The sequence below is a fragment of the Falco naumanni genome, chromosome Z, assembly GCF_017639655.2.
Source record: "Falco naumanni isolate bFalNau1 chromosome Z, bFalNau1.pat, whole genome shotgun sequence".
NCBI lineage: Eukaryota > Metazoa > Chordata > Aves > Falconiformes > Falconidae > Falco > Falco naumanni.
The window spans coordinates 481,828-500,570 of NC_054080.1; the positions used below are offsets into that span (position 1 = coordinate 481,828).

General features: G+C 46.7%; 1 protein-coding gene across 4 annotated transcripts; it reads left to right on the forward strand.

Moving 5' to 3' along the window:
- Nucleotides 1-19: 19 nt before the first annotated feature.
- On the forward strand, nt 20-15,576 carry LOC121081038 (zinc finger and BTB domain-containing protein 5). Of its 4 annotated transcripts, XM_040579665.1 has the most exons (3): nt 20-164; nt 9,562-9,639; nt 13,084-15,576. In XM_040579665.1, the coding sequence occupies exon 3, from the start codon at nt 13,088-13,090 to the stop codon at nt 15,110-15,112; it is 2,025 nt and encodes a 674-aa protein (XP_040435599.1). In that variant the 5' UTR covers nt 20-164; nt 9,562-9,639; nt 13,084-13,087; the 3' UTR covers nt 15,113-15,576. The 4 variants fall into 4 exon arrangements, with proteins under 4 accessions (XP_040435599.1, XP_040435601.1, XP_040435602.1 ...); XM_040579667.1 differs by lacking the exon at nt 9,562-9,639; XM_040579668.1 differs by lacking the exon at nt 20-164 and having other exon boundaries at nt 9,471-9,639.
- Nucleotides 15,577-18,743: the final 3,167 nt, after the last annotated feature.

Consider the following 18,743-nt stretch of genomic DNA (forward strand, 5'->3'; position numbering starts at 1 on the left):
CTTCCGGCCGCCGGCGCGGCCGCCGCAGCAGCGTAGGGCCCGTGGGGGCGGAGCCGCGGGAGCGGGGGACGGGGCCGCAGGGCCGAGGACGACGGCTGCGCCCGGCCCTGCCCGGCCCTTCCCGCCCAGAGAGAAGAGGCAGCGGGGAGGGGCGGGCACCGCAGGTGAGCGGGGCCGCTGCCGGGCCTGGCGGGCGACGGCGCAAGACACCGGGGGGGCGGTCGGGGGGCGCGGCGGGTGACGTGGGCGGCCGGGCCGGGCCGGGCGGAGCGGGGAGCCCTCGCTGCCCCTTGCCGGCTTCCGCCGCGCCGCCCTGAGCCACCTGGGAGCCCCGCGGGAGGGTGGAGGCGGGCTGCCCGCCGCCCCGGTGCGTGCAGGAGATCGGCCCGGGGGCGGGGAGCGCGGCTGTGCTGTGTTGGGGGGGAGGCCGGCGGACAGCATGCGAACCGGTGGCGGCGGCGCTTCTCCCGGGCCCCCGGTTCCCTTCGCGGGGTTTCCGCCTGCCGGGCGCTGGAGGTTTCAGTGGGGCTTGTTCAGGCGTGGGCTTGCGGCGGGCAGGGCCGGGCCGTCCCGTGAAGAGCCCGGCGGTGGTCGCTCGGGCCTTCCACCAGGAGCCGGTGGAACGGAGCTGGAGCCTGGCCTCTGCCTCGGGACTCGTTGGCCCCGGCCTGGTCACGGCACGCCAAACCGCGTGGCGGAGTGCGAGATGCTGCGTTCGGCAGGGAATCCCTGGAGGGCCACCTTGTGTTCACGGCGATGCCCGCATAAGATAAGAAATGAAATACGTGAAATGTGGTTTTAACAGCTGGGGATGCAAGGATGGGGCGCAGATGCTGAGATGCCAGTCTTGAGAGGGGCGTAATGTTGGAGATCCCAGGTGATAATATCAAAAAAAAAAAAAAAAAAAAAGGCATAACTCAGTTTTTCAGAGCAGTGCATCCCATGCATTCAGGATTCTGTGCAGGAACAACAGCATTTCTTATCTGTCTGTTAACTTCATGTTCTGGAATTTTCAGAGAAGCATGTTCAGATGACATGTTATAAATTGGGGTTTACTTTCTTGCGCTTGGTGTAATTACTGACTCGTAGCTCATCTTTGTGGAGGACAGCATACAGATGGAGTGGCGTTACACGTACTGTTGGTGTACAAAAGTTCCGCGTGCGCCGGTTGCTGCCCTGGAATGGATGTCTTATCTCTGTGGTGTTGACTTCACTAGCTTCCAGTTTTTCTCATGGTTGTGCTAGTGAAGGCAAACTCCGCGGGGGTCGGTGGTCAGACTGGAGCTTGTGTTGCACTGTGCTGTAAACCCATATGTTATAAAGAAACGGTAGACCTGAAGTGGCGTCTGTGTGGAATTGGAGAAGGAAATCACCACCTTGGAACTTGACAAAAAGCAGCTTCATTTTTTCCTTCATCTTTCAAAAATTACTCAGCAGTAATTTAGTTAATTTAGCGTGATACGTTCAAATCACAGAAATTGTTATCCTTTAGCGTGACTTTTAAGCAGTGATTAAGGTGGTGTTTTTTGACATTCATTCTCTGCTTGTCTCTGCTTGTATTGGGTTTGCATGGTGTGGTTTTGGTAGCAGGGGAGCTACAGGAATGGCTTCTGTGAGAAGCACCTAGAAGCTTTCCCCATGGCTTTTACGATGGAGCCAGTGCCAGTTGGCTCCAAGGCTGATCCACTGCTGGCCAAGGCCAACCCAAAGCCCACCAGCAACAGTGGTAGTGCCTCTGGGATAACGTATTTAAGGAGGGGGGGGGGGAGAACCTGTGCAACAAATTGCAGCCGGAGAGATGAGTGAGAATATGCGAGGAGAACAACTCTGCAGACACTCAGGTCTGCGCAGGAGGCCATGAGGTGCTCCAGGCACTGGAGCAGAGATTTTCCAGCAGCCTGTGGTGAAGCCCACGGTGTGAGGTAGGCTGTCCACCCTCAGGCCGTGGAGGCCCACAGTGGAGCAGATCCCCACCTGCAGCCGGAGAGGGCCCCCCACCAGAGCAGAGGGATGCTCGAAGGAGGCTGTGACCCATGGGCAGCCCACGCTGGAGTGGGCTCCTGGCAGGACCTGTGGTCCCGTGGAGAGAGGAACCCGGGCTGGAGCAGGTTTGCTGGCAGGACTTGTGAAACCGTGGGGACCCACACTGGAGCAGGCTGTGCCTGAGGGGCTGCACCCCATGGAAAGGACGCACGCTGGAGCAGTTGGTGAAGAACTGCAGCCTGTGGGAAGGACTCGCACTGGAGAGGTTTGTGAAGGACACTTTCCCATGGGAAGGCCCCCATGCCGGAGCAGGGGAAGACTGTGAGGAGGATGGAGCGACAGAGATCAAGTGTTACAAACTGACCGCAACCCCCACTGTGGTGCTCAGGGGGAGGAGATAAAAAGAGTTGGGAGTGAAGCTGAGCTCAGAAAGAAGGGTGGAGGGAGAAGGTGCGTTTAGTTTTGTTCTTTCTATCCTACTCTGGTATTTATCAGCAATAAATAAAATTAATCTTTCCCAAGTAGAGTGTTTTGGATGGTAATTGGTGAGTGCTCTCCCTGTCCTTAGCCTGGAAGATTTTCATCTTACTTTCTCCACTGTCTTGCTGGGGAAAGGGAGCGAGAGAGTGACTGGGTGGGTGTCTGATCAGCCCTCCACAATGTCAAAACAGAACTGTGCGGTGCCTTCGTGTAGATATTTTCCCTTCCGAGGGTAAAAGGATAATGTTAGAAAATGAGGTTTTTAAATGAGGTTGGGAAGATCAGAAGCGGATAATTCAACAGGTCTCATTTGAAATGCAGTAGTCACCTACTGAATCAGTTGTGTGGATAGAGTTATTTGCTTAGGCTGAAGATGTGTAATACTAATGAATCCATTGTGGTCATGGCAAACTAATATTTGTTACTTCAATCTAAAACATTTCCTGGCAAAAATAGATGTACTCATTGCGCAGTTAACCCTAGCTTCATTGGGGTTAAAATCTTAGGCAAAGGAGTCACCAAGGAGCATGGCTGGATCGAGTTGTTTAAAATTCTTGAATCTCTGGTACATAGTGAAGTTGAAGAGCTAGATTTAGAAATCATCGCTGTATTGAGCAAGAAGACGGCATGCTGGCACTGAGCTGTCTGTGGCTGCCCTTTCTTGTGGCATCCTTGCCTGCACACATTTGGTTCTGCGTGGTGTTTGTGGTTTGATTCTTGAATGGGGGGTGATGGCAGGCAGAAGCAGCTGGCAGATGTCTTTCCTTTGCAGTGCTGGCCATTCTTGCAAAAGGACGATGACAGTTGCAGAGACTGACGTGGTGTCATGAACCTCAGGAGAGGTTTTCTGAACTGATAACGTAACTGTGAGTTTAGATCAGTCCTTGGTGGTGGTAGTTCACCTTCCCGTACCCTTAAATGGCTTTACTGCCAGTTCTGTGAAGCAGCATTCTCTGCTTTTCCCTTTGTAAATAAATCAAATAGGGATATTGCCTAAACAGCTTTCTTAGGTGTTTCACTGTGCGATGCCTAAAAACCTGTGTTGCTCTTGGGAATTGTCTCATATTAGACGCAGGTTTTTAACTTCCTAAGGTCAAGGACAGAATCCATGAACTGTTTCTTAATGATACCTAGAAAACACTGCTTTTTTATAAGTTGACCAGAAAAGCATGTCAGCCCTTTTTAAGAGAGACCGATGCCTGTGAAAGCTATGGTACTGACCCTGAAGTCCAATTGGTGAAGGGAATTCGCCAGGAATTAAAAGGGAACAAGTGTTCAGTCTGTTCTGAATATACAGCATTACAGATGTGTTAAATAGTGGAACTACAACAGAGAAACAGCCCCCCTGGTGACAAGCTGAGATGGCACATCAAAATGCAGGAGTGGGGTGTTTCACTCTCCTCCTGTGTGTCTTCTCCAAAGTATCACACTGTGCTGTGGGATCTGGATGCAGAGAGATGCGTCACAGGGCTGGGAGGAGGTGAGTGGAAATGCCAGGAAGCAGGAGGATGCCCTGCCACAGGTGGTGTCCCTTTCTTCACGTAACTAGGTGTCCAAGAAAACTCGTCGGTTTTTTTAGGAAGCTTTTTGTTGCTTCTTTCAAAGATGCTCTTTGCAACTGGCAAGCTGTGCTGTTACTCTTTGTTAATGAGTTAGTGTTGCCATGAGTTTGACTGTCTATTTACAGTACCATTCGGATGATGAGAAAATACTAAGCCATGTGCTAGTCTCTTGCTGTTCCCTGGAGGGCTGATGCAACTTGCAGCGGCATTTGCAGTGCAGTTTATCCTTTCTGATTCTTACATGAGTTGTAACTCGTTGTCCCTGACAATAAATAGAGAGATAAACTGTGTGAGTTAAACTATATATAAAACCTGGCTAAGGAAATGCCTAAAACGAGATACTGTAAGCTCAGTGTCAGTCAAGAAAGTCACTAGTTGCAGATGTGTCTCGTCAGACGCACACAAAAAATGCCTTTCATGGCTGGCACTCAACATTGTCACATGCATGAAAGCAGTGTAACACTGAAGCCTACTTCAGTTGTATGGGGCAAATCCAGAAATCGTTTTGACTGTTAACTAAAATTCCACCATATGTTTGGCTTGAAAACACTCTTAGAGCAGAGAATGCACACACTGCGTGTTTCAAAGTGACAAAACTTGCTGGAGGTGTCAAAGAAAGTGAAGATTTACATTTCTTCCTTCCTCTACTCTCCCACTGTCCCGCTGACTTGTTAAAAAAACGCATAGAACCGATAGAAAGTTTTCTAAAGGAACATTTGTATCGCTGACTCCTATCTAGATTTATGTTTGTTATTTCAGTCTTCAGCGGAGCTTTTTAAAAGATTTTTTTTATTCCAAGCACAATGGTTAAACACAGTACAAGTATATTGTAACATTTTGTAAAATGTAATTTAAGCGAAGAGGCAAGCAGTTACTAATATTATATTGGCGTACTCTCAGGTTTTGACTATATGCCAAGGATTCTTGCAGGCTTAGTACCTAAAATATCGAATGCGTTTAAATACAGGTTGTTGGAAATGAGGTTCGAGGTGCAAGTAATAAATTGCCCTTCATTTATCTGATAAGGAAAACCCAAATGCCTAGTCCAAAGTCTGCAGTACTGTGTTTGTATGTAAGATTTCTTCTGATACCATTCTGCTGAATGGTATATCTGAGGCAGCTTTTATTGTTGGGTTTAATCACACAAAATGAATTGCTCCACAGACTTTTAAAAGCTTCTTTAGGGAGCAACTTGAGGTTCTCTTTGAATTTTTTGTTTGTTTGACTTCTTGACAGTGTCTCAGGATTGCAGTGTAATCTAAACTGTGCCCTTTAGTATGGGACATAGTAAAAAACACTTAAATAGAGAATTGTACAGAGTTGCTGTTTTTCACACCGTTTTATAGTGAGTTTAACTTTTTTTAAAGAAATGAGAGAAAAAGTTTTTGATTCTGCAGTAGTTTCAGTGCAGGTGTACTTAAATACTTGCCGTGTCTCCTCTTGCTGCAGCTTAAGTATTAGAGCAGGGGGATTTGCTGGGAAAAGGGACTGTAAGTCTGCATAGTACTGTCAGTGCTCATCATTCAAGAAATAAAAAGAAATCATAGGAAGAAACAATTACTATTAAAAGTAGTAGAAATATGTGCTAATAAAACCTGGAATTCTGCTGGAGAAATCAATAGTGTCCCTTCTCTCCTGCCACGTGGTTTTGTTACCAGCTGTCCCTTGTGTCTCCTACCTGCCTGCCTGGGCTGTGTGTGCAAACTGGCCAGCTGGCTGAATTTGGTTTTGGGTGTTTTGTGTTGTTTAAGAGAATAAGGGAATTAAGCATGACTCGCTGAAAAGCAGTCCTTATAAATTTGGCTGCTTCTGTAACCAGACACCAACTTCCGCAAAAAAAAGAAGGGAATTCAGCACCTAGTCTCCACTTTGTAAAATTGGTTGGAGTTGACAGACAGACCCAGAGGTTAATATCTAATGGAAAATTAATGAACCGGCTGTGTGATTGTAAAGCGTAGGTCTTTTTTTTTTTTCCTAGAATTTGAGAATGCTTGCACATCATCTTCCCCATTAGGTATTTTTAATCCTGATGCTTTCTTAACATGGAAAGCTTAGTTTAAGAAATCTAAGCCCTATCTCCATCTGCATACATGAGGAATGTGCCACCAGGAATGTTTGGTTACGGGGCTCTAGCTCCTCTGCACAGCCCCAAAGGAGCTTGAAAACACAAGGACAGGAGTAGGAGCCCCGTGGGGCTGCTTGTAAGCCCATTCCTGGAGCTAGCCCGTCACAGGCCCATCTCTGCTAGCCCAGAGGAGCACTGGCACAGGTGGGAACCCCCCCTGAGAAAGGGAGAAAAGGAGCGCGTTGTTCAAGCCCCTGCCAGGGCAGTCCCAGCACAGCCTCTGCCCGGTGTCCTGTTGTGCTAAGGGAGATGCTGCCTGCTGTCGGGACAGATGGGCTGCGGGGAATGCCAGGCTGGGATCCCGCAGGATGGTTAGGGGTGAAACCAAAAGTGAGGGAAAGGAGGAGTTAAGGGATTTGGGGAGGAACAGGTGTGGAAATAGAGAGGGGTAAAGGAATAAAAAGGGCAGGTCGTGTTGCGTGTAGGCAGTTGGCTCGTCAGTGCACTTGCCTGGCCATGTCCTGCACCTGGTCAGTGCTGTCTGTCCTGCTCCTTACCAAATTCCTTCCTGGTTGTGTCCTGGGTGAGGTCTCTCTGCCTGATACGAGCACAGCCACAAGGCAGAGGGTCCCTTTGTCCGTGGGGTATTGACTGGAGCAAGTGCAGCTGTGCGGGTGTCTGATGGCCAGTGAAGCTCAACCTGGATGAGCTGGTGAAGTGGCCTGGGAGCAAAGGGGGGGGTGTCCATGGATCCCTAAGGGCAGCACTGGGTGTGAGAGTGCCTGTGTCTACAGGGACAGCACCATGGTGGGGTCAGTTGTGGGGCCAGAGGAGTCTTGGCTGGCTCTGTGGACTTGTGACAGTCCGTACCAGCAACTGGAGCCAGGTTGTTGCCTGCCTGCAGGCTAGGGATGGGGAGACTGGGGCCCAGCGGGCAGCTACTGGGAGGGCCAACTGCCGGAGGGGGTCTACCTCGTATGCCTGTATGGATGTTCGCACTGGTGGACTTCCACCCTGCCCGGGCAGAGAGGGAAGCTGAACGAGGCCTCTGGTTCTGCCCATGTGTGAGTGCGAGTGTCTCTTGGAGTGTGTACATGTGCTCTGTGCATTTGTGCCTGCTGGGGATGCGTCTTCTCCTGCTCTCCTGCTGTCTTCTCCCGCTGGGACCTGGGGATATTTAGCAGCAGCAGCAGCCTCACCTCTCATGGGCTGTTTGATTTGCTGTGATATGATTTCCACTAGCGGTTTCAGTATCTATTGAGCAGCTTTTTATCAAAGTTTAATTACCTTTTTAAGCATGTAATCCAAATGCTAGGGAGAAAACGCTGCTTTACTTGTTTTCTAGCCAATTAATGTTACATTAAAAAAAATCTGTTGTTCCTTTGTCAAACTCTACTGAAATTACCAAAGCAAACTGTCAAATAGAAAGCCTCTCAGGTAAACCTCGTGTATATAAAACCATGCCTCCGGTGACTGGTGGTTTAGTGCCTTCCCAGGTAGAGGTGGTGTCTGAATATTTAATAGCTCTCAATTAATTTTTCTTCAGTGACTCTATGTATTCACGTGTACTTGCCCATGGCGAAGAGTTTTGTCGCTTTACTGTGTTACGTGGAGGAGTGTTTCTTTGGTTCTGACCTTGCTGATTTAATTTCTTAAGCCTTAGTCCAAGAAGAGGCACAACAGTTGTTTTCCAGTCAGTATTTCGTAGATGGTTTTTCATTGCTTGCCCTTAAAATTTTCCTGGCTCATGACTAATTGTATTTGTAGGAAAACTACTTGCCACTAAACAATTTGGTGTAGTTCCTTTTCGTTTGTGGTAATTTGATTATAAAACTAAGCTGTTCCCTCTCCTGCTGCTCTCCAAAAGGCTGCTGGGACTCAGTGTCTGCCGTTTGTACCACTGATGCCTCCCCCGAGTCGCACTGACTGGGTCTGATTCAGCAGAAGGTTTCATCTAACATTCCCTGGGTCCCCAGGATGTGAACTGGAGCTGGTTGTGAGCCTCACAAAAGCTGCACGCTGGCCGCTGAAACCACTCACTGCTCAGCTGGGAGCATCTCTTGTCTTTCATCTGAATGGGCTTTCACACACCCGTGAGATGGGATGTCACCCGTCATGTGCTGGAGGTGTTGGGTTGTTTGAAAGGGGAGTGATGGGGATGTGCGGCCCACAGGTGGTTCAGCGGAGTCTTTATGGCCAGCTCTTGCTGAAAGACGGGCTATCACTGAAGCAGGAGGGAAAGACAGACTGAATCTGCATCTCCAGAAATACGCCACCCCTTTATTTTGATACTGACTTAGGTGCGTTGCATGTATTTAGTAACCTGAAGCAGCTGATATCTCACCGAATGTGGTCTGTGGATATAATGTAGTATATACCGCTCAGCCTAGTTTTATAACTTTTAATTGATCTTGTGCAAGATCTCAGCTCCACTCTGCGGTCCGTTTGTTGATTCTGGTTCAAGGACTTCAGCCTTTATAGTGTAGTAAAAGTTAAATACCAAGCCAAATTAATGTTATTTGAAGCAAAAGTGGGGTTTGTCTTGTTTCAGGTGCATGAAGGATGCACTCACTTTTGGTGACTGTAAGCCAGTACTCTTTGAGTTCTGAAGTCCCTAATCATTGCTCAAAAGAATGAGGTTTGGCTGTTTTCTGGGGTTCGGGTACACATTGCTGCGTGGGCAAGAAGACATCGGACCATCCCTGTAACCTAGCTTCCTTTCTAGGAGTCTGGCTCAATCTTCTTGCTGATGTGAGATCCTGTCCTCATGTTCAGCATTTTCCACCTCCAGTCTTCTCTGGGCATTGGTTCAAAGGCTTTGTTACAAAGCATTTTGTAATACCTTTGTATTACCACCTCCTGGGATTGGCTCGATAGGGGCAAGGCATGAGCGAGCTCTCGAGTATTTGATAATCCTTTACGGTGCATTTCCTAGAATGACCTAAAGCAGCGCACAGACTGGGAACTGCTGGGGTGCTCGTGAACAGCTTGCTTCTTGACAACCCTTGAAGCTGGAACGGTCTCTGCTGGGCCCTGTGCTTTTTTCCGCAGGATGGAGATTTACTGACCTGCCTTTTAGCTGGTGGTGCTAATGGTTCAGCACTGACACGTTTTGGAAAGTAGTACCACGGCGTCTGCCAGTTCTGCTCCTTAGGGAAAGGAGATCCCTTGCCTCTCCTGGTGTGGTGGGTGCCTGGCATTTTCTGGGGTGTCTGCCAGCGGGCTGTAGCATTGTATGCTGTGCAGATCTGCTCTACGGGTAGCCGTGCAAGTGTGAAATGGTTCTTTGGAGCTGTTGATCTTGTCTTGAGAATGAAGTGAAAAGAAAGTTGACCAGCATCCAGGCCCCACAAGAGCGCACTGATGCTATGGTGATGGTACTGTGAACGGAGCAAGAGTTTCTTTGTTGCTCTGGCAACTGTTGCCCCTATCCCCCATCTCCTCCTCCTTCTGTCTCCACATTCCCCCTAGATGCTGCGGTTTAGTCCCTTTCCTGTGAAGCCAAGGACAAAGTGTTATCACTCACATAACACCTGGCCCATCTCAGAGGTGAGCAAAAGAATTGTTCGGCAGTCTCCTCTCAACTTTCCAGAAACGGCCGGCTGAGAGGAAGCTTTCCTCGCAGAGGAGGTCATCCCTGCACGGTGCTTGCTGGAACGAAGGAGGCCAGGAGTATTTTTAACCAGGTGTGCCGGAGCTGAGAAGTCAGACAGCGATGTGGCAGCACTGTTCACAAAACAGCCCTGGCCTCTGCCACATTCCAGATGCTTCCTGCCAGGACTTGTGGCTGTTGTCACAGGTTCCCCGTCTTCCTTTTGTCTGCCTGCCTGCCTGAGGTCACCGAGTTTCAGTTTGTGCCTCCCTTCTCCTACGACACCAAGAAGCATTTCCTCACTTTCCCTTGTGTTGCGTTTCTCTTGGAGAAAATGCATAGAAATAACAACTCCGCAGTTCCAAGGTTTTGTCTCGCTTAACATATTTTTGTTTGAAAATGTCATCTTATTTTTCATGTCAAATACACATTGGTATTGAAAGATAAATAAAATCACCTGTTATCTGTATTGCTATTTATTCTTTTTAAAAAAAGTGGCAAGCTCAAATTCTTCTGTTTTATTACATAACTATATAGAGATAAGGAAGATGTATTTAATCTATTTATGGTGCTTATTTCAGGCATCAGAGCCTTAGTGCTGCCAAATTACAGGATTTTTGATGCTGCTGGTAAGCCGGAACCCTCACCATTGCTGGAAGGCATAAACTGTAATTTATTTATTTATTTCGTCTTTTTAAAATACACAGGAACTAATTACAGATTTTTGCCAGCAGAATTTTTTGCCTTTTCAGTGTTTAGGTAAAACTCTGGTTCTTCACGAGCCTGTATCCTTTGGAGAGGGGGCAGGGGTCTTTGTGCAGTGGACTAGGTGGTTAAATCTTTTTCCGGCAAAGAGCTGCAAAGTACGTGTTGATGACAAGAAGTGTTGCTCTGGCCACCCCTTCCATAGCTATTGGAGGCACTGGTAAGTTTTGAGTGAGGAGGTTAAGTATTTTAAGTCCAGCACTGGTTATAGCTGTGGGCCTGCTAGAAAAGGGGGGAGCCTGGCTTTGTAACCTTACTGTTACTTTTTTTTTTTTTGCTTTTTGCTGCTCTGATAGTTACCCAGCATGTGTTCAGCTCGTGCTTGTCCCACTCTCTGCCAGTGGATGGTGTGACTGGGAAACGTCACTCCACCCCAGGCCCAGCCTGAGCTTCTTCTGGGGTCGGGGGGGATTCGGTCTGACAGGCCGTGGAGAGGGAGCAAGTGGGGTTGGCGTGCAGTGTCGTGGTTTAACCCCGGCCAGCAGCCACGCAGCCACTTGCTCTCTCTCCCCCTCACCCAGAGGGATGGGGAAGAGAATGGGAAAGGAATGTAAAACTCAAGGGTTGAGATAAGAACAATTTGATAGGTAAAGCAAAAGCCAAGCAGGGAATTCCTTCCCCACGCCCCACGGGCAGGCAGGCTCAGCCATCCCAGGGCAGCCGGGCTCCATCACCTAACGGGTACTCGGGGAGACAAACGCCATAATGCCAAATGTCCCCCCTTCCTTCTCCTTCCCCCAGTGTATATACTCAGCATGACGTCCCACGGTATGGAATCCCTCTCCGGCTGGCTTGGGTCACCTGTGCTGGCTGTGTCCCCTCCCCATGTCCCGTGCCCCCCCAGCCCTCTGGCTGGCAGGGCCCAGGAAACTGAAAAGCCCTTGATTTAGTATAAACATCACCCAGCAACAACCAAAACCATCAGTGTCCTGTCAATGCTGTTCTCACATCAGAGCCAAAACACAGCACTGTACTAACTACTAAGAAGAAAATTAACTCCATCCCAGCTGAAACCAGGACACACAGGTAGTGAGGGCACACGCCGCATGGGTTTACTTCATTTCCAAATGCAAAAACCTAACCTCGTGCTGCTTGCAGAATAACTCCTGAACAAGTTCCAAAGAAGTGTCTTCTTCGTAACAGAGGATCAAGAACTGTCCTGCTTTCCTAGCACTTGACGTGCTAGTGGTGATAATGCGAGGCGGGGGAAGATTGCAGAGTTACTTCCCTCCTTTGAGCGGAGTTGCTGCCAGAAGCCAAGGGATCTCTCTAATTCTGCAGCTGCCAGCTTGCATATGCGGAAATGTGTAAATCCATTGTGATCTCGTGTGTATTGCTTGGCTTTTTGGCCCTTACCAGCACGCCTTGCCTCCCTCCCTCCCTGCCTTTTTTTTGCCTTGCAGCGCAGCAGAGTACAGAGCCTTGAGTTCCTGCAGGCTGAGGGAGCCTTAGTGGCCACGTGCTGCTGCTGCTCCTCCATCCCTGCCATCTCGATAGCTGAGGTTTTGCTTTTTCTGCTGATCCTTCCAAGTAAATAGTTAATCGACAGCCCTCCAGGTGAACAAAATTCCAAAGTAATGAACAATCTACATCAACAGCTGTACCTGCTTTCCTCTGAATGAATGTGCGTGCTTGGCAGCCGTGGTCTCTGGCCTGAGCATACCTTCTGAGCAAAGCTGGTGTGTAAAGTGAAACACGTGGGAAGAGTTTGAAAGAAAATGTTATTTCTGAGCGAACCATTCTTTCCTGGTCCAGCATGACTATGGGAAACCTTGTATGCAGATTATTCACATAGCTTGTGACTTTGCACAGACCAAGAAGGTTTGTAAGAAACTTCTTCAAAATAAAGATATGGAGACGGCTTTTAACGTTGACAGACTTTTCTGTCTCACTACAAAATAAAATAAGAAATGGGGTTTATTTTGTGGGAAAAACTGAGGACTTTTAGTGTATCCTAGCTGATAAACCATAGTCAATAAGAAAATTGTATTGCACTTTAGATAGCTAGTGGCAGTTTGCGTTAAGAGCTGACCGTTCGTTCCAGTGCAGAAGTGTCTCCCTTCTTTTCCATTAACTCTTCTTTTCTGGGTGTCTGTGTTGAAAGCAGGTACTTGAATGACAGTTCTGCACAGTAGCTGAGAAAGTGTGCAGAAATTCTTTTGCAGAAGGTGAAATTGGATTACGTGAGATGAGAATTAAAGTTCAGACTTTTCAGGGGGGGGTTATCTAATAACGTGAGCCATTTAGCAAAGGCTGCAGTAAATTATGCACAATTTTTTTAAAAAAAAAAACCACCCACAGGATTAAATGTTTTACTAAAGAGTGTGGTTTAGTTTGGACAGGTGAAATGACCTGCGTTATTCAGTTTACAGCAGAGCTCCCTGTGACACATCTGATGCTGATGTGACTGTTGCGCTAGGTCAGCTCCATGGCAGAACCTGTATTTTCTTCCTTGTCGTCCTCCACAAGATTGTCAGCTTTGATACAGTACCAATGTGGCAGTGGTAAATTAAGATCAGTTATTGTTTTATCTGTCTTTCAGCTGTCATCTTTCATTTTTAAACCTGGTTTTCTTGTGGTCTGAATGGTGCTTCAGCCGTTTTTAGTATTATAGTTTCTTCTCTTTTGTTTTATAGGATCATGGATTTTCCAGGACATTTTGAGCAAATCTTTCAGCAGCTCAACTACCAGAGGCTTCATGGCCAGCTTTGCGACTGTGTCATTGTGGTGGGCAACAGGCATTTCAAAGCCCATCGCTCTGTTTTGGCAGCATGTAGCACGCATTTCCGAGCTCTGTTTACTGTAGCAGAAGGAGATCAGACTATGAACATGATTCAGCTGGACAGCGAAGTGGTGACAGCAGAAGCTTTTGCTGCTCTGATAGACATGATGTATACTTCCACACTAATGCTTGGGGAGAGCAACGTTATGGACGTCTTGCTGGCTGCTTCTCACTTACATTTGAACTCTGTTGTGAAAGCATGCAAACACTACCTTACTACCAGGACGCTGCCAATGTCTCCACCGAGTGATCGAGTTCAAGAGCAAAATGCACGCATGCAGAGGTCTTTCATGCTCCAGCAGCTTGGACTGAGCATTGTGAGCTCTGCTTTAAATTCCACTCAGAGTGCAGAGGAGCAGCCAAATACTATGAGCTCCTCGATGAGAAGTAACATTGAGCAGCGCACTACTTTTCCTATCCGTCGTCTCCACAAACGTAAACAGTCTTCTGAAGATCGGGCCAGACAGCGCATCAGGCCTGCCATGGACGAGTCTGTTTCTGACGTGACTGCAGAGAGTGGGCAGTCAGTAGTTCATTCACGGGAAGATTTCTTCTCACCAGATTCACTGAAGATTGTGGACAACTCTAAGGCCGATGCTGTTGCTGATAACCAGGAGGATAATACTATTATGTTTGATCAGTCTTTCAGTGCTCAGGAAGATGCTCAAGTGCCCAGCCAGTCTGACAACAGCGGAGGCAACATTGCACAGATGTCCATGGCATCCCAGGCAACACAGGTAGAAACCAGCTTTGACCAGGAGGCTGCTTCTGAGAAGAACAACTTCCCATGTGAGAACCCAGAGGTCAGTCTGAATGAAAAAGAGCACATGAGGGTGGTGGTGAAGTCTGAACCTTTGAGTTCCCCAGAGCCTCAAGACGAGGTGAGCGATGTCACTTCCCAAGCAGAGGGCAGCGAGTCTGTTGAAGTGGAGGGAGGAGTAGTGAGTGCAGAGAAGATAGAACTGAGTCCCGAGAGCAGTGATCGTAGCTTTTCTGACCCGCAATCCAGTACTGATAGGGTGGGAGACATCCATATTATGGAGGTGTCAAATAACCTGGAACACAAGTCTACTTTCAGTATCTCTAATTTTCTAAATAAAAGCAGAGGTGGTGGCTTCAGCGCTAGTCAAAACAGTGATGATAACATTCCAAATACCACCAGTGACTGCAGAATGGACAGTGATGCCTCTTATCTGATGAGTCCAGAGTCGGGGCCCGCTGGCGGCCATTCATCTGCCACAGTCTCCCATGTTGAGAACCCATTTAGTGAACCTGCAGACTCTCATTTTGTTAGACCAATGCAGGATGTGATGGGGCTCCCCTGTGTACAAACATCTGGGTACCGAGCAGCAGAACAGTTCGGCATGGATTTTCCGCGGTCAGGCTTGGGCTTGCACTCCTTGTCAAGGGCAATGATGGGCTCAGTCAGAGGTGGAGCTAGCAGCTTTCCTGGGTACCGCCGCATAGCCCCCAAAATGCCTGTGGTCACTTCAGTCAGGAGCTCCCAGCTGCAAGATAACTCATCCAGTTCCCAGCTGATTATGAATGGGACCACTTCTTTTGAAAACGGGCATCCATCACAACCTGGTCCGCCACAGCTGACAAGGGCGTCCGCAGATGTCCTTTCAAAATGCAAGAAGGCCTTATCTGAGCATAATGTCTTGGTTGTAGAAGGTGCACGCAAGTATGCGTGCAAGATCTGCTGCAAGACGTTTTTGACCTTGACGGACTGCAAGAAACACATCCGTGTGCACACGGGAGAGAAGCCTTACGCCTGCCTGAAGTGTGGCAAGCGGTTCAGCCAGTCCAGCCACCTCTACAAACACTCCAAGACAACCTGCCTGAGGTGGCAGAGCAGCAATCTGCCTAGCACTTTGCTTTAATCTTCTCCACCGCAGGCCCAAAGGAAAATGCCAGTCTAGTTCCCTGAAGCACCACAGGAGTGTGAACACTATTTTCTTCGAGGCTGCAGGCTCGGAGGCTGCTCTTGTCGGTCGGTGAACGCTTCCCGTGTGATTGTGCCACACACACAGAAGTCTTGGGTCTGTCAGTTGGGGATATTACTTTACCTACCTCACAGGGGTGTTGTGAGGCTTAAGCAGCTGTAAAGCAAAGAACCTGGAGATCTTCAGAAGTCGCACTGTAGGTGGGTGAAGTGTTGGCTACGACGTACGTTCAGGCCTTGGGCTGCTGGGGATACAATCCCTAAAGCTAAGCAGTTCCTTTGCAGGGCAGAGGGGTGAGAACGTAGTAGTTATCTCATGAAGTAGCACGTTTTCAACAACGAGAAACTGAAGTGCAAATTTCCTCTTTTTTTTTTTTTTTTTTCTCCCCCCCCCCCCCCCCCGAAGTATTTTGTAAAAGTGAAATCATTTTAAAAAATGACCTGTAAAACAAGTTGCTGCATTATGTATGGACAGTAGTGGCAGAGCTGTTAACTGGAACTAACGCAGAGTGCATATCTTTAAAAGACAAGAACAACTTTGGATGCACCCGTCTTGACATAATGCTTTAAAATATGCTAATTATAAAAATAGTTCTAGGGTTATGAATGTATGTTAGGCTGTTTTGTAGTAAAGGACACTGTGTAAGGAAGGTGCTTAAATTAAATCCCAGACAAGTAACTTTTGGACTGCCAAATGTATATAGATACTTCGAATACAGCAAGATCTGGATGTTTGATTTTTTTTTTTTTTTTTTTCTGTAGAAACTTGTATTAAGTGGTAAGTGAAGTACTGTTTCTTGTTTGTGCTATTCTTAGCAGTATTTTAACCGATTTGTATCTCCTATGTTAAAATTATCTATCCACAGAAGTCTGAAAAAGAGCTTGTCTTTGTCTGTTTTGTTATTTTGAAGGAGAGAGAGAATTTGTGATGGCTTTTTTTACTGTGTAAGATAGTCTCTTGCTGTTCCAGATGCTGATAGTCAATCTGATCCCCGATATTGCATAAGCATATTGTCCTTTTCGGACACGCTTACCTTCTGGCTTTAATTTCCTCCTCTGTACACTTACTTAATTTCCTTCACAACTATAGATTGTTCCTCATATCGAACCAGTCAGGAATGATCCTTATTTGCCATATTTATTTATGCCGCTATAAAACGTAGTTGTTAAACACACTCTTTCCACTTAGTGTCACAAATGTACTTTTTCACATAAATTAAAAAAAAAAAGCGCATAAATTTAATTTTTAAAAATAGCACTTTGTATGGCAAAAAATCAGTGATTGTTATTCTTCAAGTGAATTGTGTAAACCTTATTTTAATTTCCTCTTCTTTGATACCATTGTAACTAGTACTGTCTGCAGTCTTTTTTTAAGATGCAAATGAATTAACTACTGGTGTTCAGCATGTTGGGTTTCTGAATAAAATTTTGGAGCACTTGTGCTGATAAATGTTGCTGTACCATATAGGAGTTGGGTCAAGGCTGCAGCATGTCTGCTGCTTAGGAGAGACAGAGGATTTGCATTTCCTGGTATCTTAAGTCACAGAACAACAGCTTTCCGTTAATACAAAAAAAAATAAATTGCAAACCTTCCCCTCTTTTATTTTATTCTGTATAGCAAATGCATTTTGTGTGATGACATTCAGCAGTTTTATGGAGTTTGTGCTACCTAATAGTCTTGGAACGTCTTGGATTTATATTTGGATAAACTGAAAATAAAATCCTTATCCATAGTTCTGTAGGTCATTTAGCGGGATGAACTATCAAAACTGTGGAAGCATAGAAACCAAACAGTCATTGTCAGACCAAAGGAAATACGGAAATTTTTCTGTACTTGGCTTTATGTGAAACAGTAATCCACTAATGAAGAAATGTGTCTTCATCTCTAATTACAGTGCTTCACATGGAAAAAAAAAAAAAAGCCAAATGTCTGTCAATGTGTTACGTGCGCCTCGAGCGTACAAGGTAAACAGGAACATGGAAACATAGTGAATGGATTAATTCCTTTAAAATGTTAAGATTTTGTTACAGGATTTATTTAATGGTCATATTTCTAGCTCTTGATTTTATAGGCATTAAGGAAATGTGCTGCATTTTTTTAAAGCATTAGGATATGCCACAATTTGTTTTATAATGATTTTGATATCAGGGGACTAACAGCATTGAGCTATACTAAACAATCTCACTGAAATGTCAATAAAATGCAGTATTTTGTACTTTAATATTTTCTTGTGTTGCCTTATTAGTGACATTCTGATGGTTTCATCTTCCTTGCATTTCTAGCATGTAGTTTTAAAAATAGGTTTTTTTTTTTACATTTTCTGTTTCCTATAGCACATCTGAATTCTTTGAATTCTTACAACACATAGGGATAAAACATCTACGCAAATGAGGAGATTAGAGTAACTGAGAACGAATACGAGCAAATGAACATATTGAACTGTACCTTTTGAATGAAATTAAAATTGTAATGTTATTAGGAAATATCAGACCTTGTGCAGGAGGACTCATGTCTTTAAGAAAAAAAAATCAACTGGGAGCATTTTTGGAAGTAGCAACTTTCAATTCCATTATTCATTGCCATCTAGTGCAGCTGGAGGAGCACACTGCAAACCTAGGAGCCTGTGGCTGGCTTGTCGCTTTCCTGGTCTTCCAATATGAAGCAATATCTCAGAGTGGCATCTCCACTTAGCTATCCCCTGTTGTAAACTGAGAGTATCTCATCTCAAAGCCTGGTAACGCTGTCAAAGAGCTTATCGCTCTTGAGTTTTGTTCAGAATTTAACTTTCCAAATGCTACAGTGAGAGCTCATGTGAAGCAGTCAGTTATGTTAGTATTACAAAACGTGAAAATAAACCCTACGTTTTTGTGCTGCTGTGTCTGACTTGATTTACTTGTTTATGTTATCCTGGTGTGTTTGCCAAAACCGTACAATGGATTGACTATAAACAAGTAATGCTTGTGTATTAACTGATTTGGCTCTTGGTGAGATCTTACTAGATCACTTGGCAGTGCAAAATGATCCACTGTTGGTATCTAGGCACGCACGTAGGCATTTTTGTCCGACGAGGCCAAGCACACGCTGCTGCCCGCGGCTGCCCGCCTGCTTTGTGCTGTGGCTGTGCCAGTTCTGAGAGGACACGTTGAATCACAGAATCACTGAGGTTGCAAAAGACCTTTAAGATCAAAAGATCCGACCGTTAGCCCAGGACTACCAAGCCCACACCAAACCATGTCCCCAGGCGCCGCATCTGCGTGGTTTTTTTTAAATTCCCCAGGGATGGTGACTCCACCACCTCCCTGGGCAGCCTGTGGCAATGCTTGACCACCCTTTCCGTGAAGAAATGAAGAAGAAAAAAAAAAAATATCCTAGTATCCAGCCTCCTGCAGCAGGGGGCCCAGCCCTGAGGGACTGGTGTCACCCACGTGCAGGACCAGGCAGTGAGCCCTGTTCAGCCGTGTACGATCGGCCTTGGCCCATCAGCCCAGCCTGCCCCGATCCCTCGGCAGAGCCTCCTGCCCTGTAGCACGTTAACACTCTTCCCTCACCCCCAGCTTGGTGTCATCTG